This window comes from Balaenoptera musculus, chromosome 11 (assembly GCF_009873245.2).
Source record: "Balaenoptera musculus isolate JJ_BM4_2016_0621 chromosome 11, mBalMus1.pri.v3, whole genome shotgun sequence".
Lineage (NCBI taxonomy): Eukaryota > Metazoa > Chordata > Mammalia > Artiodactyla > Balaenopteridae > Balaenoptera > Balaenoptera musculus.
The window spans coordinates 39,788,516-39,812,282 of NC_045795.1; the positions used below are offsets into that span (position 1 = coordinate 39,788,516).

A 23,767-nucleotide genomic window follows, 5' to 3' on the forward strand; every position below is an offset into this window, starting at 1 on the left:
CTCTGTAGCTATGCATCAACTAATGAACAAGTGAGTGAATGAATGAATGAGTGAGTGAGTGAGTTCCCTGGCTGCCAGGGTGTGGGTCCCCCAGCAAGGAGGCAGAGGCCTGCAAGGGTTAACCAGGAGCCCGCCTGTGGTCTGAGGTAAGCAGGGAGCGTATTTGTTCAGGTAAATAAGGAAGGATTACTTATAATGGGAAATCAGGCCCCGGCCAACTCTTCATCTCATGCTGCCTGACTTCCTCCCAGCACATTCCTGCACTCCGCCCGTGTCCACACTGCCCCGCAGACCCAATCCCCTGAGCCCACCGTGGCCTCCCTCGTAAACCCCTCTGGCTGGGTCTTGCTGCGGTGCCAGCAGGTGGCCCTGGGCTGGGGGCAGGGGGCTCCCTACAAGGGCGTGCAGCCCTGAGACCTCAGAGGGCCACACCTCGAGGGTGGCCAGGCCCCCAGCGGCCCACCCAATTGCCACCTCTGACCCCAGCCCTGCTGGCCCCTGGTACCACTGGCCCCCCAGATGCCTGGCTGAGACCCAGCAGTGGCCCAAGCTGCCCACGCCTCCTCCTGGCCCCCGAGGTTGGCACCGCAGCGGACAACTCCTTGGGCGCCAGGCAGCTAACGGGTAAGTCTGGTGGGGGGCAGTGCCCTGCCATGGGGGCCTTCCCCTGCCAGCAGTGGGGAGGTGGGTGGTTGAGAGTGCTTTCAAAGCCAGAACTGGTCTCCTGGGCATCAGTGACCCTGATCTGGGTCCTTCACCTTCAGAAGCCCCTGATCCCTCTGCATGCTGCCCAGTCTGCCTCCCTGGGCTGACCCCAGAGCCTGGGTGAGCGCCCCTGGCCTGGAGAGGCCTGGGGTACCCCATGTCTGTGATGACCCCATCTGGGCTCCACATTGAGCCCAGCCTTGTCCAGCCTGAGGGGAGGCAGCTTTGTAGGTGCGGAGCCGCAGCCCTGAGACCGGGCCAGTTCTGCTTGGCTAACGAAACACAAGCAGCCTTTCTGCTGCTGCCAGCCACAGCTGCTCTGCCAAGGGAAGGGTCTCTCTGGGGCCTGGTCACGAGTTGGCAGGGGTTTGCTGGAGCCTAGAGGCTCAGGGCCAGGGCCAGGGTCCGGGTTGCAGCAGGGGGTACAGTCCCAGAGCCCAGGGGCTGGGTGGGGCAGTGGTGGGCACAGGAACCAGGGGATCTGGGAAGCTGGGGAGTAACCACCTGGGTGCCTGGGTCCCCAGGGAAGCGTGGGGCCTGTGGACCGGAGTCTGGGCGCGTGAGGAAAGCAATGGGTTGTGGGGGACAGGGGTGCTTGAAGGTGCTCATTTCTAGATTTGCCAGATGCCTCCTGTGGGGAGAGAGGGAAGTGGGTGGTGAGGATGACAGGGTAGAAAGCTGAAGGGTCTGGATGGCTGGGGGCTCCCCCGAAGCTGGACAAGGTGTGTGCATGCGTGCGTGCTTGTGCATGTTGGGGAGGGGGAAGCACCCTGAGCTAGCCCCGGGCCTCTCACCTCGCTGCCCTCTGGGCCCACCCAGCAGCCCGCACCCAGGCCACAGGCGTCGAGTGGCCTGTCCCCTGTATGATGGTCATGGCCTTTCTGCTCCTTCTTGCTTAGGGCTGGGACTTGGCCTCATTTCCTGCCCCCACCTCCCCAATAAACAGCTTCACAGCAACCCCCAATAAAGCAACATCTCCCCGCACCAGCTGCTCGGCTGAGTAACAAAGCAAACAGGCATCCGAGCTGCCCCAGTCCCAAGGTGGCAGGCAGGGATGGGCAGGAGACCCCCCACCAGATGGGGGGGCCCAGGCCACGGCTCAGCCTGGCTGGCCAGTCCCACTCGACCCCTGCCCACCTGGGGGAGGGGCTGGAGCCAGGAACTCCCAGCTTGGAGCCTCCCCACCCCCAACTCAGGGAGCTTTGGGGAGAGGGAGCATCCTCAGGGCCCCCAGGGAGGTTGGGGTGGTCTCTTGTGGGGTGGGGGACCACCCTCCCCTTTGAGAGCCTGACAGGCGCTGTGAGGGTCTCAGAGCTGAAAACTCAGTCCCTGCCAGACTTGGTTATTGTATTACTGATTATAAAACACGTTGGCAGATGTGATGTCATTTGGTTGTCACAAGGACCCTCTGAATTAGATAGAACTTCTCTTGTCAACCGAGCCTGAGAGAATAGGGTGGCACTCAGTAGATGCTCAGTCAATGCAGAAAGTGTGATGCTGGCAGTAAGTAGAAGAACCAGGAGAACCCACTGTCTGCCACTGAGGTCACTGCAGTTATAACATTAATAACCCTGAAACAACTAGAGCACAACTTTGTGCTAAACGACTTGGTGCAGCTTGAGTATAACCTGGGGACAAGGCCCTCTGGTGGAGGGCAAGAAGGGGCGGGTTAGGACCCACAGTGTGTGACCCTAGGCAAGTCACTTTTCCTCCCTGCACTTACAGCTCCTTGTCTGTGAAATGAGAGGGTTGGACAAGGTGGCCTCCTTTGTTAAAGGAGGCTTCATGGAAGAGGCAACCTGGAGTGGGGTTTTGAAGGCTGTGTAGGAGCTGGTGGAGGCAGGCTGTCCGTCTGGATTGGCCAGCTTTACAAGACTTGTGTGCTTTCCCAGCCTTGTCTCCTAGGCTGAGGTCAGGGGAGGTAGGGGACTCTGGCTCTGGCTCCTCCTAGAGGCCAGGGAGGAGTGAGCGAGGCCAGCAGCTGCCCTGGTCTGGGCTAGAGAGCAGGCTGACCTCGGAGCAAGGTCCAGGCCTCTCCCACCACCGTTTTCAGCTCTCCCCCAGACTCCACCCTTTGGTCCTGCCCCTCCCTCCGCCATCACCACCTGCTTCGTCCTTTATGCCCCTCACTCTTCACCTTATTACCTTTCCCTCCCCTCTTCTCCAGCCCCATCCCCTCACCTGCTCGCAGGTGCCACCTTCATGCCTGCTCAGCCCATCATAATTCACAAGGAATTTCCATTTGCCCTCCCCCTCAATCACCACAACCCCTTTAAGACATACTCTTGACAGACCATTCAATGGACGGGACAACTGAGTCTCTTGCCCCAGTGCCAGACCTAGAGAGCAGGGAGTCAGGGCTCCAAACAGCGCGGGACCCTCCCCCTGCCCCCACCCACACCACATTTCATGCCCCACCCTTTGCCCCCAGCCAGGTGAGTGGCCTGTCAGGTGGAACAACTCTTCCCAAAGCAAACTTTGCACAAGCCGAGTTGCCCTGGGCTCTTCCTGACATTTAATGCCAAGCTCCTTCCCCTGCCTCGTTTGCATGTTCCCAGCCCAAGAGGTGCCCCCTGCCAGATTCTCCTCTCCCACTTCTCAGGGGCCTCCGGACTAGGGGAAGGTGAGCCTCCTCTTCCCTCTGGATCACTCCTTCCAGGCCAGGGACTCTGGTGGGGGCCTAATGGACCAGAGCCCATCCAGGGCTGTAGAAAGGACTAATGAGGTTTCTCTGGGCACCACCAGAATCGAAGGGGCCCTTCCTTTTCCCTCCAGCTCTGGGTTTGAGGAGAGGGGTCTGGGAGTGACAGTCTGGGTTAGGGTCCCAGCACCTGGGACTGGTGACAGGGGTGGGGCCCAGGTCTCTGCTCTTGGGGCAGCGAGTGTTGCTGAGATCCAGCTCTTCCTGCCTCTGACTTCCATTCCAAGTCAGGCTGACGGGCAAGATGGAGGTCATGGGGTCATAGACTCTAGACAGTGTCTGGGCCAGAAAAGCTCTGGGAGATGACTTACCCAGTGGGAGAACAGAGGAGGAGACTGAGGCCCAGAGGGGACCAGGGGCTGCCCAGGGCCTTACATATGGTGGGAACAGGGCAGAATATGAATCCACATCTCCAGATGCTGAGGCCTCGAGTTCTTTCCAGAGCACATACCCTTTGGAGCAAACTCGAATACAGGGGTGAGCTTGGGGCTGAGGTGGGTCCCTGTACCTCCAGGCTTCAGGCATCGGTGCCACCCAGACCTCCCCAGTGCGACCTTTGTGGGGCTGGGGTTTTCTAGGGCTGGGCCCGCAGGTAGCCTGAGCGAGGCGACGGGGTGGTCAGCAGGGGTGATCCTAGAGGTCGGAAAATGCCAAGTCATCAGCACCATCTGGAAAGAGGGCGCCTTGATTTCCAATCCCTGCCTGGTCACCATGGACACGTGCCCTGAGGCAGCCACTGCCCCCTGCCTGTCAGGTGGGAATAACTCTGGCTGCGCCACTGCCCCAGAAGACAGTGGGAGAGCCCAAGCAGTTTATTTAGTTGGACTTCACCTTGTCCCTGGAAGAGCTGGAGGCGATGTCAGTGGCAGGGTTGGGGCGGGGGGGAATTGGGGGGGTTGGATGCCCATGGTACCCACACCACAGGAGCAAATGGGAGACAGTGCTGGTACAAACGTGCCTTCAGGCTCCTGGCTGCCCCTGGGAACTGTGGGCAAAGCAGACCTGACCATAATTCCTTGATGTTCCCCGACTCGTTTGTTTCCTGTCCCCCATCCTCCTGCTACCTGGCCCTGTTCCCTAAATCCCTACTCCCAAGTCTCCCTGGGCCCGTGGGCTGTCTCCCCAAGTTAAATCTTCCCAATTTGAACCTTTGTTCCTGCTAATTGGATCCAGCTAGTTTCTTTTCTTCTTTTTTTTTTTTTGCTCACGCCGCTCGGCATGTGCGATCTTAGTTCCCTGACCAGGGAACGAACCTGCGCCCTCAGCAATGAAAGCGCGGAGTCCTAACCACTGGACCGCCAGGGAATTCCCTGGATCCAGCTAGTTTGAAGAGCAGTTTCAAAGGACAGGGAGCTGGGTTTTCATGGGAGGGCAGGAGCTGTCCAAGGAGCAGTGAGGGGGCTGGAGGGGGAGTAGCAGCGTGGGAAGGGAATGTCTAAAGGAGCAGGAAGGCTGAGGCCAGAGGCAGGGAGGGTTCAAGGAAGCTAGACAGGTGCAGGCAGGCCCAGGGCACTGGACTGGGCAGGCTGGGCTTCTCTCCAAGGTGCTGACCAGCTGACTGGGGGTTGGGGGGACAGGCCCATGTGGCCCCTGCCCACTCTGCATGGCTCCTGGCCAGGTCCTGATCGCACCCCCAAAGCCCCCTGATTCCGACCCATGAATGCAGGCCCAGAGGTTTGGAGGGAGGGAGAGAAGGGCTGACAGCAGTGGGGAAACTGGAGGAGGTCTGCCCCCAGTTGGTGGAGGAGGCGACTCTGGGCAGAGTGGCAGGCTCTGTCTCACCCTAGCCCCAGCCTCTTGCCCTCAGTGCTCTTCTCATGGGGCCTGCAGCTGGGGTGCTGGGCTCTGGGCAGACTAAGGTTGTGTCTCAGGATTGAGGTGGGGGCTCAGGCATATTAACCCCACCCACCACCCCCTTGGGGGTAAGATCTGAGCCTGGATTGAGCAGGATGTGAGAGACAGGCTCCAACCCCATGACAGCCCAGGGCCTTAGTAAAGACTCTGGTAACTCCATTTCCCTGGGGCTGTGGTTTCAGGAGATATCTGAGCATCTTTTGCATGTCAGGATGGGAGTGAGAACCAGGAGGCCGGGGAGTTGCCTCCCAAGGGGCAGGAAACAGCTGCTGTAAGTCTCTAAATTTGGGTCCCTCTGCCTTCCTTCTCTCCCGGCTCTGCCTTCCTGGGGAATGCGAGGTACTGAAAAGAAGTGGCCGAGGTGGCTAATCCCTCTCGCTGCTACCCTGCGAATCTGCCCCGTTTCTGGGCCTTGGCCTCCACCAGCTGTTACCAAATTTCTTTGTCTGGAGTCACAGCTAGTGCCTCTGAGGCAGGAGGGAGGCAGGACATGCTGAGCCTTAATCCAGACACGTGGCTTAACCCAGAAAAGATCAGCTCGAGGTTTGGGAGCTGGAGCCATCGCTCAGGAGACGGGCAGCCCCTTGGGGCCAGAGGCTGTCAGGAGGGACCTGGACCTGGCAAAGCCTGGGCTTGTCCCAGGACCCTAGGCCTACGGTGCAGTGGTCCTGGCTCTGCTGTGTGGCTGTGGACACATCCCTGCCACTCTCTGAGCCTTATTTTCCCAGGGCACATGTGTCCCCATGGGTAGACAATCACCCATGAATGTAATCATGGCTGAATTGCATGGCACAGATGGGGAGAGCTGGAAAGTCAGAGGAGAAAGCTGCTGGGGACGGCTCCCTGGGGGAGGAGGGCTTTGGACTAAACTGTGATGAGAAGGAAGGGGCATCTTGGGCAGGGGGACGACAAAGCAAGAGAAAATAGCCACGTCATGCCCACAGCACAGGGGCCAAGGGAGAAGCACCGTTCTCATCAGAGCCTGGATATGTGGTCACCATGTTGATCTCTGGTTCTGGTCCAGACCCTGCCCCTAACCACTGAATACATCTGTTTCCCCCTCTGGCCTTCATTGTTCCCATCTATAGGGATCACATAGTGTACGGTCCCTTCCAGCTCTGATTATCTGGCTCAGAGGTAGGCGCCAGCCACTGGGATCAGGCAGGGCAGGCAGTGGGGAACCATGGGAGGTTCTAGAACCCAGGGGTGCCTGATGAAAGGGTTTTGGAGGGAAATGGACTTGACAGTGCAGTGGAGTGAGCAGTTAGGAGGCGGGAATGAACTTTGGAGGATCAAGCTGCCTGATCAGGAGGTGGGCAGGACCCTGGGAAGATGGGACCGCCCGGAGCAGGAGCCTCAGAGGGAACGTGGTACAATGAGCAGAGCCCGCACATGGCCAGCTGGGGACCTCGGGCAAGCTGCACACCCTCTCTGAGCCTCACAGTCCACATCTATAAAACAGGGCTCTCGAGTCCCCTGTGGGTAGTAAAAGGGTAACATGTACCAACGCTCTGGGCCCAGGAGGTGCTCCCCGTGTGTCCTCTTCCCTCCCAAGTCCAGTCCTAGAGCCTGGAGGAGGTGCCAGGGATGCAGGCTGGGCACACCAGCCCCTGGCTCCCTGACCAGTAAACCCAGGTCCCCCACGCTGGGCTGCTGGGGTCCGAGCCTTCTGCACCACCTCCCCACCTGCGGACAATCGGCTCTTGCCTCCCGCCGCATGGTTAATCATTAACTTTTTTTTCACTAGGTAGGTGTTGGAGCTGGGACCAAGCCTTGGTTGAGAGCAGGTTCCTTGGCATTTAGGAGCAAGGTGACGGGGAGCTGGAATGTGGGGTGTGGAGGAGGAGGTGGGAGTTCTCTGCTGGTGAAGGAGCCCCGGGCCAGGAGCTGGAAGTCGTTTAGTTCTCTGCACCATAACTTCCCCACCACAGCGTTGGAATGAGCCTAAGGCCTGAGCTGCCGCTCTCCCGGGAGGGAACGAAGGCGAGGGCTTCAAAGCTCACTTGACAAATGTGTCAGGGATGTGTCATCACATCCCCACCTGGCAAATGCTGCCACCTGCCCTGCCCATTCATCCTCACTGACCCCTCACACCACTGTGCCCCAAAACACAGCAGCTGCCTCCCATCCTACCTGTGGCCGAGGCCAAGCAAACAGGAGGGCCACGAGGGAAGCAAGTTCCCCTGCTTCTTGGGAAAGGTTCCGTCTCCCTGGCACCCGGCCCAAGGTGTTGGCAGGGACTGTCCTAACGTGGCAGGCCGGGGAGTTCTGGGGACGTGGATGGGGCGGGAAGCAGGAAGGGGGTGATGAGGGAAGGGTGGGGTTGAGAGGGGCTCTCCAGGGGTGGGGCCACCCAGGGGGCAGGGTGTGGGCACAGGCTGGGGCGGGGACCCAGGGATAGAGCGGGCTGTTGGCTCTGCCTGGGTAAATAATGTGGACCCACAGCGCACACGTGTGTTTGCACAGAAGGACTTGAAATGATTCCAGGCCTGCCCTCTGTCCCCCGCAACCCCGGCTCCCCGATCCCTGCCCACCCCACCCCACCCTGACCTCTCCTTCCTTGCCACTTAAAGGAGCCCTTGAAAGGGAGATGCAAAATGAAAGTGAACAAACACTCTTCTCTCTTTCTGGAGTTCTCTCCACCATGGAAAAGCAGGGCCGCCGTGTACAGTTGGGAAGGTTGGGCACTGCACAAGATGGGGGACGAGGGTGAGTTGAAGTTCCACTTGGGCTCCATTCACCAAGCCACACCACCCAGAGAGAAAAGGGCATCATTTTCTGAGTTGTACGCAGTTGCACTAGCTGCAGCCCTAGAGAAGCCAGAGCCTTCCAAACAGAGTTCTCTCTCTGCCTCACCTGCACGTTGAGGCTGAGCAAGTCAATCTCATGAGGTGACTGGAGAAGGGCCAGGGAGCCCCCGCCCCATGGTCCTGGTGCAGCGCAGCAAATCCCACCATTAGAGAGTCTACCAGTCCTTCCAGTAAAGCCTACCCCTCTTACTGGCCAGATGCCTTCAAAGCAGCAATTTGCAAACTTGAACACTCATCAGAATCACCCAAAGGGCCTGTAGAAACGCATTGCTAGGAATTCCCTGGCGGTACAGTGGTTAGGACTCTGTGCTTCCATGGCAGGGGGCCCAGGTTCAATGATCAGGAAACAAAGTTCCCACAAGCAGTGCAGCGCAGCCAAAAAAAAAAAAGAAGAAAAGAAAGAAATGCATTGCTGGGCCTCCCGCTGCCCCACTCTCCCCACACCGCACCCCCCCACCGAGCTTCTGATTCAGTAGCTCTGATGTTGACCTGAGAATTCAAGTTCCTCAAAAGTTCCTAGGTGGTGCTGATGCGGCTGGTCCTGGCACCACATTTTGAGAACACTGTTTAAAATGTAAATACCCCCAAGAAATGACACCCATTAACTCGCCCTTAACAGGTTTATCTGCTCCTTTCCTCCTTTCGGAATGATCCCCTGTATTATGGGGAACATATGTTGTTGGTAATCTTCCACCTCTGTCCTGATTTATTCTTGGGTTTTGAGCCCACAAATCATGGAAATATCCCAGGGATCCCAGTTCTTTGGTGTATGTACATCTCGCAAGTTCCCTGCCTCACCCAAACCACGGACTCCAATATGGGGCTCAGAGAAAAGGGTCCAGGGGAAGCAGAGCCTGAGGACCCATGGGGAGGGACACTGTGGTTCCTCGTGTTGAGGCCAAATGGTGCCCCTTGGGAGGCATTGGGGCGGCAGGTAGGCGTGGGGTCTGACTTGCTGAGGGCCTCATTTGTCCCCCAGGGCCTGGGCCTTCTGACCAGCCCCTGCAGCTGTGGGGAAAGTGGGCCTGTAGGTCTGCACCTGGCACCTCCCGCCTTGGGAGCTGTGAGTTCTTCTGGGCGTGAGGGGAGAGAAGAGGGACTGGGAGCTGGGAGGGGCTGGGGAAGCACCTTTCAGGAAAGGACAAGGAGGGTGGGTACCAGGAACCCAGCCCTGAGTAGGGGCGGGGCCAAGCACACCTGTACGTTGTTGTTCAGTGACCACCTCAGCAGCGTTAGGCAGGGAATTTATTTGCACCCCCAAGTGGCCCTGTGGGAGAGGAAGGGGCCCCGCCTCCCCAACCTGGGAGGGGATTCTACCCTGCCACACCCCTCACTTGCTCCTTTCTTTCTTCACCTGGCTGATGGAGACGATGGTGACTTTCTCCCTTCCCTACCCCCTCCAAGGGCAGAGTAAAAGAAAACAAGCTTTGCCACAGCAGAAAAGATTAGGTTAGCTCTTAGAAGGAGCTTCCTCGACAGGACCGGGGACTGGGATCTGGGTGGGGGCCGGCCCAGGGACAGAGGGCTGGATATTAAAGACTTCTTGTCCAGGCCTCAGTTTTCTCATCTGCCAAATGGGACTAATCGTGCCTTCCATTGTGAGGACTGAAAGAGGTCAAGAACCTCAGAAGATTGTTTTAAACAGGCTACACGTGTAAAGATTTGCTGCTCGCAGCCAACCTGGCTTCCCTGGGGAGTAAGGGAGCTGTCTGTTTACAGTCCTGCCCCCACTCCCACTCCACTGGCTTCCCAGCCACAAGACCTGTCTGCCCAGCCCTGTCCTAGCTGCCCAGTGACCCGGAAGCCCCAACTCTCTCCCAGGCCCAGCCACCGCCTGCTGGGCTCCTCATCTCTGTAACCAGCTTAGCAGCCCCCATGGGGATGGGGAAGCAGCCAGGACCTGACTCTCCTTCCTTTTTTATTTCTGTAGACGCAGCCGCCAGCCCAAGCAGCAGCGGCATGGGCAGCGCCAGCCCAGGCCTGAGTGGTGTCCCCCCCAGCCGCCTCCTGCTGCCCCCCGACACTGTGCTACGGACTGGCCTGGAGAAGGTGGCAGTGGGGGCAGGGGCAATGGGGCCCGAGAGACGGGATTGGAGCCCCAGCCCACCTGCCACACCTGAGCAGGGCCTGTCCACCTTCTACCTCTCCTACTTCGACATGCTGTACTCTGAGGACAGCAGCTGGGTGGCCAAGGGCCCCGGGGCCAGCACTCGGGAGGAGCTGCCCGACGAGCCCGAGCAGTGCCCCGTCATCGACAGCCAAGCCCCAGGGGGCAGCCTGGACCTGGCGCCGGGCGAGCTGACCCTGGAGGAGCATTCACTGGAGCAGGTGCAGACCATGGTGGTGGGCGAGGTGCTCAAGGACATCGAGACAGCCTGCAAGCTGCTCAACATCACGGCAGGTGAGCCCCTCCTCACGCCCCCCTCCGCCAGGGGGACACAGGCCAGCGGAGGTCACAGGGAGGTGTGGGGGCACCGCCTGGTGCACTGTGGTCACCTCCAGAGATGCTGGTGCTTCCACACGTACAGTCAGCCCCTAACACACAGCAGCTGCAAGCCTGGGATCCAAGGTTCCCACTCTCTCTGTGCCCCAACTGCACCAGCCCAGTGTCCCCACTTGGTAGGTGCCGGATGAAGCAAATACGAGCTCTACACCATCTGGCCCACCTCCTCCTCTGACACTTATATCCACTCTCCCCTTATTCACTCTGCTCCAGCCACTCCTGCCTCTTTGCTGTTACCGCAACACACACACCTCAGGACCTTTGCACTTGCTGGTCCCTCAACCCAGAGCACTCTTCCCCCACATACCTACCTGGCTCACCCCTCACCTCCTTCAGGTCTTGATTCAAATGACACCATCTCGATGAGGCCTTTCCTGACCCCTCTATTGAAATTGCTGCCCATACCCCCACGTCTTATTCCTCCAACCTGCTTTATTTCTCTCATGTTTCCTACCATCTGATATGCTGCATATTTATCTTGTTTACTGACTGTCTCCACCACTAGAATGTACATGCCCCAAGGGCAGGGATTTTCATTTGTTTTGTTCACTGCTACATCCCCAGTTCCTAGGATGTTACCTTGTACATAATAGATGCTCAATAAACAATAACTTAATATACCAGGCCCTGTTCTAGCACTGGGGAATTCAGCATGAACATAGCACAAAGGCTCCTTTGTTCACAAAGCTAATGTTACAGTGACGAAACAGATCATAAATAAATAGGATAATGTATCACTGGTCCAGTGGGGATGAGGGCTCTGATGAGGAGGGAACATCAGGAAGCCAGGCACGTGTCTGCGAGGGCCTGGAAGGTGTGGTTACAGAGCTTATGCTACTGGTTGAGGGGCTGCTGGGTCTCCAGTCCCCTGTCCCTCCATCATCTCTCTAGCTTTGGGCAAGCCTGACCCATCTCCTTGGCCTTTGGGCCCTGGCATCTGAGGCTCCCACACAGGAAGGGTCTTCAGGCATCCCTCAGGCCTGGCTCCTCCTCCTCAGAGTCATCCGGGCCCAGCCCCTGCCCCCCAGTAGTCCCAGCTGGGGTCCCCCCTTGAGGCAGCTCCTGCCCAGGCCCCATCCTCCAGTGGCCCAATGCCAGCCCCCAACCCGGCAGCTTTTCCCACGGTGCCTCCGCTCCCACACCGAGTTGGGGAGGGCCCTGCCCTCTAAACAATAGGGACATAAACAAATTGCTTTGACCCTGAGGAAGAAAATGGGTTTATTAAGTGGGGGCAGGCCAGTCTGCAGGTCACCCAGCTTAGACCACAGCGTTCACTTGGAGGCCCCATTGTGTCTGTGCCCGCAGCTTGGCCACCACCCACGTGCCCTGCTGGGCTCACCCCAGGGCGGCTCCCCAGGGAGACTTATAGGACCAAGCCAGCCACTCGCCTCCGGGCCTTGGCCCCATGGCCACCCTGTACCCTGCCACCGCTCCCCCACACTTGGTGCACGTGCACTGAGCAGCTCCCCAGCACCCAGCCCTTTGTTAGGTGTTGGACGAGGGAATGGAACTCTCTGTGCCTCAGTTTCCTCATCTGTAAAATACAGTGGGGGTGGAGAGTGGGGTTTGTAGAGCTAATTCTTGGTTGGGTTTTTCTCTGGTTCTTTGAAGGGTTTGGGGAAGGCAAGAGGCATCTGGGAAAGAAAGAAGCTTGGGTGTTTCTGGTCTAATGTCACTGTCCCCTCCAGGGCTGCGGCTCCCCAAAAGGCCCTTTGGAGGGGCTGGAGGGGTCTGGGAGGACCTGAGGTCCAGGTGAGATGGGGGTGCAGAGGCCCCAGGCTGCCCTGCCCTGAGCCATGTTTGCTTCAAGGGCCCTGGCTCCTTCCTCTCACCGCCCCCTTCTTTGGTACCCCCTCCACGGAGCCCCTCAAGGACCCATGTGGCCGGGCCTGGCCCCATTCCAGGAGTGCATGGTCCCAGGCCACCGGTTCCCACGGGGGCTCCATCCGAGCAGAGGGGCCACCTTGGGGGTGGTGCCCTCAAGCAGCCTCCGGGGCTGAAGGAGTGTCTCTTGCCCAGACCCCGTGGACTGGAGCCCTGGCAACGTGCAGAAGTGGCTCCTGTGGACGGAGCACCAGTACCGGCTGCCCTCCGTGGGCAAGGCCTTCCAGGAGCTGGGGGGTAAGGAGCTGTGTGCCATGTCGGAGGAGCAGTTCCGCCAGCGCTCGCCCCTGGGCGGGGACGTGCTGCACGCCCACCTGGACATCTGGAAATCAGGTGGGACAGGCGTGGGTAGAACGCCCCACCCCCTGCCCCCCACTGCGGGCTCCAAGCCAGGGACACCAAGGGGAACAGTTAGGTCAGGATGCCTGTCCGGAGGCTACGCTCCACTGGGTAGGCAGCCCCTTGTCCCAATCTGGGTTCTGTTCTGAATCCCAACCCCAATGACAGCTGCCTCCCTGGATCCTGGGTGAACTCTCCAGCCCCGACCCACTGCCTACCCTGGTCAAGGCCACAGAACTTAGGACAGAGCACATGGGAAGTTAAAAATAGAAGTTAGACTGTGAGGACGCAGGACATCAGATACTCTAAGTCCTTCTTCTTTGTCCTTTTTAAAATTTTGTGTTTGTTTTGTGTTGTTTTCATTAAAGAAGAAATGAGGTAATAAATGTGCAGGATTTTAAAAAAGACCATCGTGAACAACAGTATACCATGAAGAATAGTCTTCCCTCCCACCTACCCCGGCCCTCCAATCCCCCTCCCTAGAGGCAACCACTGTTGCCAGTTTCATGAGTACCTTGCCAAGGAAAGTCTATGCATATACAAGCAAGAGTAAGTGTGACTTCTACCCCTTTCTAACATGAATAGTACGAGTATCACACTGTTCTGTACTGAACAGCGTATCTTGGATCTTGTTTCCCATCACTGTCTATACAGCTGCCCCATTTTTGATGCTGCATGCCAACCCCTTAATGTTTACTTGGTCTCAATCTCATCGGGTGCCCAGTGTGCCCTGCACAGAGCCGTGCGCTTCGGAGGGGTCAGTCCTCGCTCCACGAGTCAAGGCCCCTGCCCCTCAGGGCCCAGGGTGAATAAGAGGACAGGTCCCACTCTCATGGCCCAGAAACCAGTGTCCTGCCCCAGCCCAGGCCCCTTGCCAGGGTCTGGCAAGAGCAGTGGACAGTGCCAGGCTATGAGCCGGGTGGTGATGTGGGCAGAAGTTGGTGGCCTCCGCCTCCCACTGCTTGTCTGGGGAGGGGGCCAGGTGGAGAGCAGGAGGGGATGGTGGTGCTCGGGGAGCTTGGCAGCTGGAGGGCAGGGAGTGTTTTTATTATGCACCGTGCAGGCTTCACCACCCTGCATCCTTGCGAGACCTGTGAGGGGGTGTCCCAGCCCCATTTCACAGGTGACAGAAGGGAGGCAAAGCAAGGCTTGACTTCCACTCCTCTCTGAACAAGGAGCTGCCTGCAGGGCCTCTAAGGCCCCTCCCAGCTCCGAAATCTTACATTTTCTTCCAGGAAGAGGCTCTGTAAACAGCTGGTCTTCACAGGCTGGCAGGAGGGAGGGAGCCACGGGCGGGCTGCTCTGGCCCCACAGTTCCACCCAAATGCCCTCCTCCTCCCTTGGGGGGGGTCCCTCTGGTCCCCAACTTCCTCTCCTTGTCCCGCAGCGGCCTGGATGAAAGAGAGGACGTCCCTGGGGGCGATTCACTACTGTGGTGAGTCAGGCAGGGCAGGGAGGCGGCCGGGGCTCTGGGGTCTGGGGGTGGGGCTGGGGCAGCCACTGAAGAAGGGGGTTCCCCACTCACCGCCACCCTCCCTGGCTGCCCAGCGTCGACCAGCGAAGAGAGTTGGACGGACAGCGAGGTGGACTCGTCCTGCTCCGGGCAGCCCATCCACCTGTGGCAGTTTCTCAAGGAACTGCTGCTGAAGCCACACAGCTATGGCCGCTTCATCCGGTGGCTCAACAAGGAGAAGGGTGAGCAGTGCCAGGGGCAGGAGGGGAGGGGGCTGCTGGGGGCCTGCGGTCCTGCCAGGCGCTGGGCAGGGAGGGTTGGGGGCGGGGCAGAGGCCTGGAGCTGCCCCCACCTTTGCCCTGAATGCCACACACGCACTCTCACTGGACCGGCCCAGGGTCTGTGTGCCATCTGTGTCCACGCGTGTTCCCCGGCTGGGCTCTGCCTGTTGAGGGTCCCCAGTGACACACAGTGCCTGGGACATAGCAGGGTCTTAAAACTCTGCTGAGAACCGGACACGGTCTTTACCCTCAAAACATCAGAGCTTGATGGAGGAGACTGATGGTGTCCAATGAAATATACAGTGTGGGCAACAGAGGTAATATTAGATTTTCAAGTAGCCACAATTAAAAATTTTTTAAAACAGGTGAATTTAATTTTAATAATACATCTATTTAATCCAATACTATAAATTCATATAATTTCAACATATAATCGATATAAAAATTATTAATGAGATATTTCCTAAGTCTTTGAAATCTGGTATACATTTTATGCTTACAGCACATCTCACTTCAGACCAGCCACATTTCAAGGGCTAAGAGCCACATGTGGCTAGTGGCGACCACATTGGACAGCAACAGGGTTGGATGGTGTGCGGGTGTGTGTTTTGGAAAAGGCTCAGAGCCAAGAAGCCTGGGTTCTAGGCCCCAGCCTGCCATTAGTAGCTGTGGGCGCCTGGACCCCAGTCTTCATGTTTGTGAAATGGACTAGATTCATTCATCCAGCAAAACTTCCTTGAGCACCTCCTCTGGTTCCACACTTGCTCAGCCGACATTTATGGAGGGTTACAGTGTCCTGAGGGTGTGGGGAGAATTCAGCGGTACCCCATCCTCCAGGGACCTGCAGTCTTGTAGGTGAACCAGCAGTGAAATGAGCTGGTGTGCAGAATGTGTTGGGCTGTGATAGGGTCAGCTGTGCCTGGGTCCAGGAGGGCTTCACAGAGGAGTGACTCTGGGGATGAGTGTGGAGCACGGGAAGGGGTTAGGAGGGGTGGAAAAGTTCCTGCACAAGGTGTGGTGATCCCGTGTGTATATTTGAGACTGAGAGTGAGCCGGTACTCCAGGGAGACTGTCCCATGAGGGCAGGGAGATCAGGGAGGGCGGGGTGGTCTGGGAAGCCTGCCTGGAGAGGGTGTGCTGACCTGGGCTTTGCCAGGTGGTTTAGAATGAGAACTGGGGGTGTTAATGAGTAATAGTTCATCCTAAGGGGTACTTCCTTCGGGCTCTGCTCTAAGCGCTTTCTGTACCCACTCAGCAACATGGTGATCACTACAACCCCCTCTTACTGACAGGAAAACGGGGTCTCAGACAACTTCTAAAGGTAGAAAATGGCAGAGCCAGGATTCCAACCCAGGTCAGCCTGGCTCCAAATCCAGGCTCTTTCCACCATCTCCTACCAATTAATCCTGGCAGAAAGGGCTGTGTGGGCTGAAGTGTCTGAGAATCGCAAAGAGGTCTTTCAGGCTCGGGAACTGCACAGGTGACCTTGCCAAATGAGCCATGTCCGCAGCCCGGAGCCCCGCAGGGCTTCTGCGTAGGGTGTGCACACCCCACGCTTAGGAGCAGAGGCTGGCAAGGATCAGGCCCTCAGGGCCCCAAGTCACCAACCAACGTACGCAGGTTCACCCTGCACCAGGAGGTGTGTGAGTCCGTGGTAGGATTTACCACTTCCTGGGCCCTGTGGAACACCCTTCCCACATGTTCCTTTAACCCTCACCACAACCATGGGAGACGGTATCGTGGCCCACCGCCTGGCCCGACCCCACCCCGGGCGACTCTAGCTCCCCTGGCTCCGAGAGACTGACCTGCTGGTCTTGGTCTTTCTCCTTCCTGCCACCCCGCCTGCACTGCTGGCTCTCTCTGGGCCCCCCTGCTGCCCCAGGCATCTTCAAAATCGAGGACTCCGCGCAGGTGGCCCGGCTGTGGGGCATCCGCAAGAACCGCCCCGCCATGAACTACGACAAGCTGAGCCGCTCCATCCGCCAGTATTACAAGAAGGGCATCATCCGCAAGCCGGACATCTCCCAGCGCCTGGTCTACCAGTTCGTGCACCCCATCTGAGTGCTGCGGCCAGGCCCCGGGCCCGAACCTTGCCCTCGCCAGACCTCCCTCCTGCCTGCCCTGCCTCAGCCAGACCCTGAGCTGGGGGACAGGGCAGTCTGCTGTCATCCGGAGTTCAAGGTCAGGGAGGGGATGGCCCCTCAATCCAGGGGTGTCAGTGAGCTCTCTGGGGCCCGAGGGACCCCGGGGTGGGCGTGCTTTCTCCTTGGGCCTGACTGCTCCTGCGCCCAGTCCACTGGAGGACGGGGGAAGCCAGGGCTGTTCTCAGTGTTCATGGCACCCCAGGCAAGGCCCTCCCTCCACCCAGCCTCTGACCCCAGAAGTTCCAGAGCAGAGCCGACAGAACGGCAGTGACTTGGCCAAGGCCACTCGCAGTCCAGTGCCCTCTGCCACCCATTCTGTACCGTGCCTGGCATGGTGCGGGGACGTCTACACCCCCAAGTTGGGAAGCCAGGGGTGCCCTGGGGACGGATAATAAAGATACTAGAGAATTGACATGGCCCCAGTGTCCTACGGTGAGGGAGTGGCACAGCCTGTAGGCCATCAATGCTCAAATGGTTGTGGTCACAGGGGCCTGGGGTGGTCGAGGGAGGCTTCCTGGGGCATTGAGCTGAGCCTAAAAGGAAAGGGGCAGTTGATTGGTAGAAGCAGTGGGAGAGAAGCAGTGAGTCCTCAAGGCCAGTGAGGGGCTGGACTGGCCCTCATCTCCCCTGACCTGGTGTCGGCTGGAAGGAGGGCGTGGGCTGGGGCTGAAAAGGGTCTACGGCAGGACTGGAGAGATGGTGGTGTCCTTCCCATCCTCCTGCTCTGCTGTAGATCAGGACTTTCCCCTGGGGTGGGCCGAGGGCTGCCCCTCTTGTGAGGGGGTCCACAGCCCTTGCCTCTGCTTGGTCAACTGAAGGGGCTCTGGGTTGGGCAGCAGGGCTGTGGGAGAGGATGGGGCCTTCAGTCCTCCTCATGGGACACTGGCTCTGCAGCAAACAAAGTGGAAGAGAGGTTGGCTTGCTGGCAATTTCTCTCTTGAGAGAAGCCACAGACCTCCTCAGGGGCCCTGAAGCTGTGAGCCCTGCAAGCTGGGTGTGAGGGGCCAGGGCTCCTGACGGGAAAAAGGGGTGGGTCTGAGTGTTCATTTGTGTGCTGGGGGAGACGGAACCGACCGCCCTCTTTCCTGGGCAAAGCAACTCGGCTTCCTCATGCTCCCCTCACGTTTGTTCATCCAGCTCAGCTGACGTGAGGGCCGACTAGGCGGCCAGGTGCTTCCACTGCTTTTTGTCATTAACCTTCCCGACAAAACTGGGAGGTAAGGGTCACCCCGCCACCCGCTACTTTGCAGCTGATGAAACTGAGGCTCAGAGCAGTTAAGTGCTTGCTCACAGTCACACAGCCAATCAGCGGCAGAACCAAGAACTGAACCCAAAGGACAGGGCTCTCTCTGTCCCTCCATCCTGCGCTGTCAGCGCCCTTAGCCTCTGTAACGCTTAGCTTCTGACGACAGGCTTCCGGGAGACAGCCCAGCGCCACCCAGACCACTGAGGGTTAAATGCTGCCCTGTACTGCACCTTCTGCCCGCAGCAATTTTATTGTCTCCAGAAGAAAGTTTACTCCTGGCAGTGAGCAAACAGCACCTTGGCATCTGTCAGCTGGGATTGCACTGGGAGGAGGAGGAGGCCCTGCCCCAGGCCAGTGCCTCGCTGGGCCCCTGCTGTCTGCCCACCCCCCGGGGAGAGGGCAGACTGGGCCCTGGCCAGAACCCAGCTCGGCTCTGCTGAACTGGTTTTGTCTCCGGCCTGCCCACCCTGCCCCCAAGTCCCTGGAGCCACCCGCTTGCATGTCCCCAGCTGGGCCTGGGCCTGGAGAGGCCTCCGATCTCAGGCTGAGGCTGGGGCTGGGAGGGAGGGAGGAGGATTAGGGGCGAGGAGTGGGGAGCTGGAGCCGCTCCAGAACGTGGAGCTGCGGGGGGCTTGGGTGGGGCAGCTCCCTGCTGTGTGGATCTGCACGAGGCGCAGAGGCACACACCCATTCAGTGACACCTCCTGAATCCTCTTCCTCCTTCACACACCTGCCGGTCAGGACTCCATCTAGCCTAGGTACTCCCTGACCTTTTGCAGGGGAGCCTGCCTCCAGGGCTCCCCATAACTGCATGGAACAGCCTGTCCAAATAAGGCAAACTTTTATCTTTACTTGAAGAGTCCTCTGGCTAAAACCAGGGGTTTGTCCCTGAAGGTGGATCTGCGGGATGAAGAATATGGGGGAGAGAACAGATCCAATCCCCAAATGGACCTTTTCTCCCTGCCCTGAGCATGCCCCGAGGCTGGGGGAAAACAGTAGGGGTGAGGGGACTATAGTATATTTGCCTTGAACGATGGGTTTGTGTCAGGACCCTGTCAGGCTGTCAAGGCCAGAAGGGCGTCAGAGAGACATCTAACCAGATGGGGGAGGCTGAGACCCGGGGTGGGGACACAGTGACCTGATGGCAGGACTGGGACAGGGACTCCTGCCCTGCCCCAGAGGGGATCTGGCTGGAGTGGGGAGGCTGGAGCAGGGGCTGGGACTGGAGCTGAAGCTGGGCTGGGGGCTGAGCCCCGGGTATAACAGAGTTAGGAGCCCAGAGCCCCTGTCCTGCCCCCAAAGGGGCCCCACACAGAAATGCTGTCAGAGGTCAGGCAGGACACAGGAAAAGTGTGGCATGGCCTGATGTCACACCACAGGGAGCCTGGGACTGTGAACAGCCAGGAGCCACAGGCCTCAGCGGCCACTTTTAGAATTTTGCTTTAAAAATGGAAACCTATTTAGGGGTCAAATTCACCCTTGAACCATGAGTTTGGGACCCCGGATGCCCCAGGTCTCCTGGTCAGTGCTCATCACCAGGCACCCGGGACTCTAAAGGCCACAGCCTTGGAGCCTTAGAGAGCATCTGCTGTGACTTTCCCTGTACAGACAGGACCCGGGGCCCTGGAAGGTGAAGGGACCAGCCCTCAGGCCCCCAGCCCGCGGTGGTCGCCAGGACAGTACCCAGCGTGCTCCCCAACAGACGTCCAACCGCAGGCAACTCTCAGAGCGCTCGCAAGACACACAAGACTCAGGATGACAACGTCCAGCCAGGGTGACACAGTTCTGGATTTTATCCACAGTCATACAATCACAACTTATATATATATATATTTGTATTTATATACCTTTAAATTACACAATCATGTACAAAACAGGTGCATTGCTGAGACCACAGCACTTCTCGGAGTTTCACAGGTGTTGGACTAATGGAGTCAGGAAGCCTAGGGTGGCAGGCGGCGGGGCAGCCCCGGCTCCTCGCAGAGCCAGGCCGCAGAAAGGGCGCTTAACTGGGGACAAAACACGGTACACGCCGAGCCCCGCAGGGCGCCCCGCGGAGCATCCAGGGGGCGGACGGGGGCTACAGGAGGCGGTGGGCGAGGCCGCTACGCTCGGTGTTGAGTGCCCGACACCAGCACTGACAGGTGGGGCTCAGGGGGACTTCCGGGCGGGAGACCCTCCTGCCCTGGGGTCCTGAGGAGCCGGGGGACTGAGAGGGAGTGGTCCCCAACAGGGCCGTGGAGGTGGTTGCTCAGAAGGAATGGGTTTTGAGCCCCCACCCCGGAGTGGGCTGCTGGAGTGCTGAGGGGGACAGGCCTGGGGTCCAGCCAGGGCCACAGCCCCTCCCCAGGTACCGGGAAGCCGCGGGCACAGAGAGGCGGAGTCCAGGCCCAAGGTGCACATGTGCTCGCTGCCTGCCTTCGAAGGGGCAGAGGCCTCCAACCCCAACTCCTGCCCTTGGGGAGAGTCTGAAGAGGCTTTTGTTCTGGAGTCCGGAGGCCTGAGGCTTCCGAAATCTTACTTCAGGCTCTGAGGGGCCTAGGGCACATCTCAGGCTGCAGCAGAGGCCCAGAAAGCAGACAGTAACAAGAACAGGGGTGCTGACAGGGGAGTTTGCCCGACCCTGTGGGTGCCATTGTCCCCAAACCCCCAACTCCCCTGGCCCCAAGGGAGGCCTGCACCAGCTCAGGCCCCTGTGACTCTGCCCAGGTCCTCTGTGCCCACATGACCAGGCTCAGGGCCTTGAGGCTGGGGTCTGCGACTTCCTGAGTGGGCTGCTGGGAGAAGAAGCACGGAGCAAAAGAGGACTGAGGCTGACGGAGGGGCTGGGGTATCACACTGTCTTTACCTGGAGGCCCGGGGTCCAGGTGCTGCTGGAGCTGAGCGGGTAGGGTGTCTGCAGGCCCGAAGCTCAGAAGTAGCATCAGCTGTGAGCAGTAACCTCGCCTGGTGCTGCAGGAAGTCTCACGGCCTCACCCCGGAGGTCCCCGAGAGACTCCTCTTCCCATCATTCCCCTACCTCATTGGGTCTTGTCCTGCCCTGGTCGGCTTCTCAAGCACCCTCGCCCCACTCCTATGGGCCAGGCTGGTTGGTACCTGGTACGAATACCTGGTAATCCAGCACCACTTCCTTTCACCAACCACAGGAAACACTCCTGCTCTTGCGGGAGGCCCTTTGCCTCCTCCCACCCACAAAAGTCCTTTAACTGAGACCCAGGCTTGGAGAGATGGAGGGGCTGCCAGCAGGAGGGGCTGCCAGGGGCTGGGGTTGGGTGAGAGGGGACAAGGAAGAAAGACCTGGTGACTGTCCTGCTTCTGAGGCCAGGGCTCCTCCCTCCTGCAAACCCACGCCTCTCCCATTGGCCACAGGCACCGGGTCCCCAGTGCCTCCCCAGGCCGGCCAGAGCAGGGGAGAGAGGCATGGGAGGCCAGCTTAGCCCAGTGGTTCTACGGTTTTAGATGGACATGGAGGGATGGAGGGAGGGAGGGATGGCAAGAGGCCCTCCTCACCAGGAAACGGGAGGAGGCTGCTACTGTTGTTGGCTTTGCCCTGGGCTTTGGGGCCCCTCCCCCCTGGGCTTTGGGGCCCCTCCCCCTCCCCCCGGCCTGAGGCCTTACGAGAGGGGGGCGGGGTCTGAGGAAGAGCCTGTGCCGGAAGTACTGACAGCGGCAGAGAAGGGCCCCAGCAGGGTCCTCCTGGTCCTTCCGCTGAGCCTGCTCCCCGTTCACTCACCCTCCTACACCCCAGTCACACTGTCCCCAACTCCAGCTCACCCCTCTTCATGTCCTGGGGAGTCTAGGGCCCCCTGGAAAGCTCTATGGGAGAAGAGGGTGACTATCCCTCCTCCAGCCCCACCAGTCCTGAGGGGCGAGGCTAGGAGAAGGGCACTCCCCAGGCAGAGTGGAAGACTAAAGAGGAGGCCCCCTTCTCGGGGGTCTGCAGGGGAGGTCTTTGAGAATAGGGAGGTGGTGGAGGGGAGCAGGGTTGGGCAGGAGGCAGAGGTCATAAAACCAGGCCCAGAGAATGGGCGCAGGTGCTGGCAGCCTGGGGTGGGGAGGGGAAGGCTGGAGGGACTGAGGCAGGATGGAAGGGTCCAGGAGACACCCATCTGGGCTCAGGAGACTCTTTGGTGGGATCTGAAGAGCGGATGTTGTGATGTCGCTGTTGGGCTAAGTCCTAAGACCCTCACCTACCCTGGGGCCATCACCCCAAGTCCCACCACCCTGGCCTCCAGGCAAATGCTCTGTCTCTTAGTATTTTTTTGTTTTGTTCTGTTTTGACTTTTAAAAAAATAAAAGCTTGATTGGAAAATATGTCTGGAACTCTATGGCGAGGGGAGGAGGACAAGAGTGGGCAGGGAGGGGAGGCGGTGGGTGAGGAGTGGGGGTGATGTGGAGGGGAGCAGGGTAGCTAGATGGCCTCCACGTAGTTGGCGGGATAGAGGCCCAGCTGCCCGCTGTCCAGCCGCCCGCGGCACCAACCCTGCTCGTCCTCCTCGCCAAGCTTGGTGAGCTCATCTCCTAGGGAGGTGACACAGAGGAGCTGGTTGACAGGAACTCAGAGAGGACTGACCCCCACCCCCACCTGCCGGGTAAGCCCTCTGATTACACTGGGCCGACCCCAGTGCCCCGCCCATTACTGCCCGGATGCCAGCCCCCGGAGACCAGCCCCAACCACACCTCAACACCCACGGGCGGCCCAGCCAACCACCTAATCTCGGCTCCACCCCGGAAACCCAGGCCCCGCCTCCAGCTTCATTGCCCTAGTCCTGTCCGTCCTCCTGGCAGCCCTGCCCTCAGGCTCCGCCCCCAATCCAAGTTCTGGCCCTACCCCCACCCTATTCTCAGGTCCAGATTCTGCCCCTGGCACCCACTTGCCACTCTCAGGCCCTGCCCTTGCTCTCCAATTGAAGTCTCGCCCCCGAGGCACAGGTCGCCCTCCAGGTCTTGGCCCCGCCCATGCGCCAGGCCCCGCCCCCTTACCAGCCTTGAAGCTGAGCTCGTCCTGCTCCTGGCCGTCGTAGTCGTAGAGCGCCCGCACACGCACTCCCTTGGCGTCTTCATCGAAGGGGTTGGAGCCCCCGTTGGCCTCATTTCCCCCAAATGGATTCCCGCTCTCGTCGTCCGACCACTCAGTGGCGTAAGTCTGGCCCCTGTCGTAGCTGCTAACACTGAGACGCAGAGAGAGGACCCAGCATAAGTGGCCTCTCACCCTGTCCTCAGGGCTGCCCCCTCCTCCCAACCAGAGCCCTGACCCTAAATTCCACCAAGGCTGGAGCAAGGATGGGCCTTGTAAAATGGGGTCCGGAGCCAGTGACCCTCACTGACAGCTCTTTAACCAGATGGGAGGCAGGACTATTAGCATTACTCAGCCCTTGAGTGAGGAGGTGCTGAAAGAGACCCCAGAGAACATCTGACCCCTCATCTGAGAGGGGCATTACAACCCAGTGGCTAAGAGTGAGGATTACTAGTACTAGGGATGTAATGTACAACATGATAAAGATAATTAACACTGCTGTATGTTACCTATGAAAGTTACACAGTAAATCCTAAGAGTTCTCACCACCAGGAAAACAATTTTTTTTCTAATTCTTTAACTTTGTATCTATATGAGATGATGGATGTTCACTAAACTTATTGTGCTAATCATTTCATGATGTATGTGAGTCAGATCATTATGCTGTACACCTTAACCTTATACAGTGCTATGTATCAATTATATCTCAATAAAACTGGAAGAAAAAAAAAAAACAAGAAAAGAAAGAAATAAGACCAAGGCAAATATATGAGTGAGGATTCTGGAGCCAGACCTCTTGGGCATCATATCTTGGCTCTGAGGCTTACTAA

General features: G+C 58.7%; 2 protein-coding genes across 3 annotated transcripts in view; one reads left to right on the plus strand and one right to left on the minus strand.

The window, feature by feature from the left end:
• Positions 1 to 218: 218 nt before the first annotated feature.
• Positions 219 to 17,086, plus strand: SPDEF (SAM pointed domain containing ETS transcription factor). Its single transcript, XM_036869469.1, has 6 exons — positions 219 to 624; positions 10,001 to 10,471; positions 12,593 to 12,790; positions 14,184 to 14,231; positions 14,345 to 14,491; positions 16,413 to 17,086. Exons 2-6 carry the CDS (start codon positions 10,030 to 10,032, stop codon positions 16,589 to 16,591), a joined length of 1,014 nt encoding a protein of 337 aa, XP_036725364.1. The 5' UTR covers positions 219 to 624; positions 10,001 to 10,029; the 3' UTR covers positions 16,592 to 17,086.
• A 5,099-nt stretch (positions 17,087 to 22,185) lies between these two features.
• The window catches only part of PACSIN1 (protein kinase C and casein kinase substrate in neurons 1), a 61,520-nt gene continuing 59,938 nt past the window's right edge, over positions 22,186 to 23,767 (minus strand). For both annotated transcript variants that reach the window (XM_036870758.1, XM_036870759.1), the window contains exons 9-10: positions 22,904 to 23,091; positions 22,186 to 22,441 (exon numbers count right to left, since the gene is read on the minus strand). In XM_036870758.1, the coding sequence (XP_036726653.1) occupies positions 22,332 to 22,441; positions 22,904 to 23,091 (298 nt within the window). In that variant the 3' untranslated portion in view covers positions 22,186 to 22,331. The remainder of the gene's footprint in view (positions 22,442 to 22,903; positions 23,092 to 23,767) is intronic.

Bases quoted from the DNA above. Each gene is read 5' to 3' on its own strand.
- SPDEF (XM_036869469.1), top strand. From the start codon at position 10,030: ATGGGCAGCGCCAGCCCAGGCCTGAGTGGTGTCCCCCCCAGCCGCCTC. The intron at 10,472-12,592 runs GTGAGCCCCTCC...TCTCTTGCCCAG, and splicing joins GCTGCTCAACATCACGGCAG to ACCCCGTGGACTGGAGCCCT. The intron at 12,791-14,183 runs GTGGGACAGGCG...CTTGTCCCGCAG, and splicing joins CCTGGACATCTGGAAATCAG to CGGCCTGGATGAAAGAGAGG.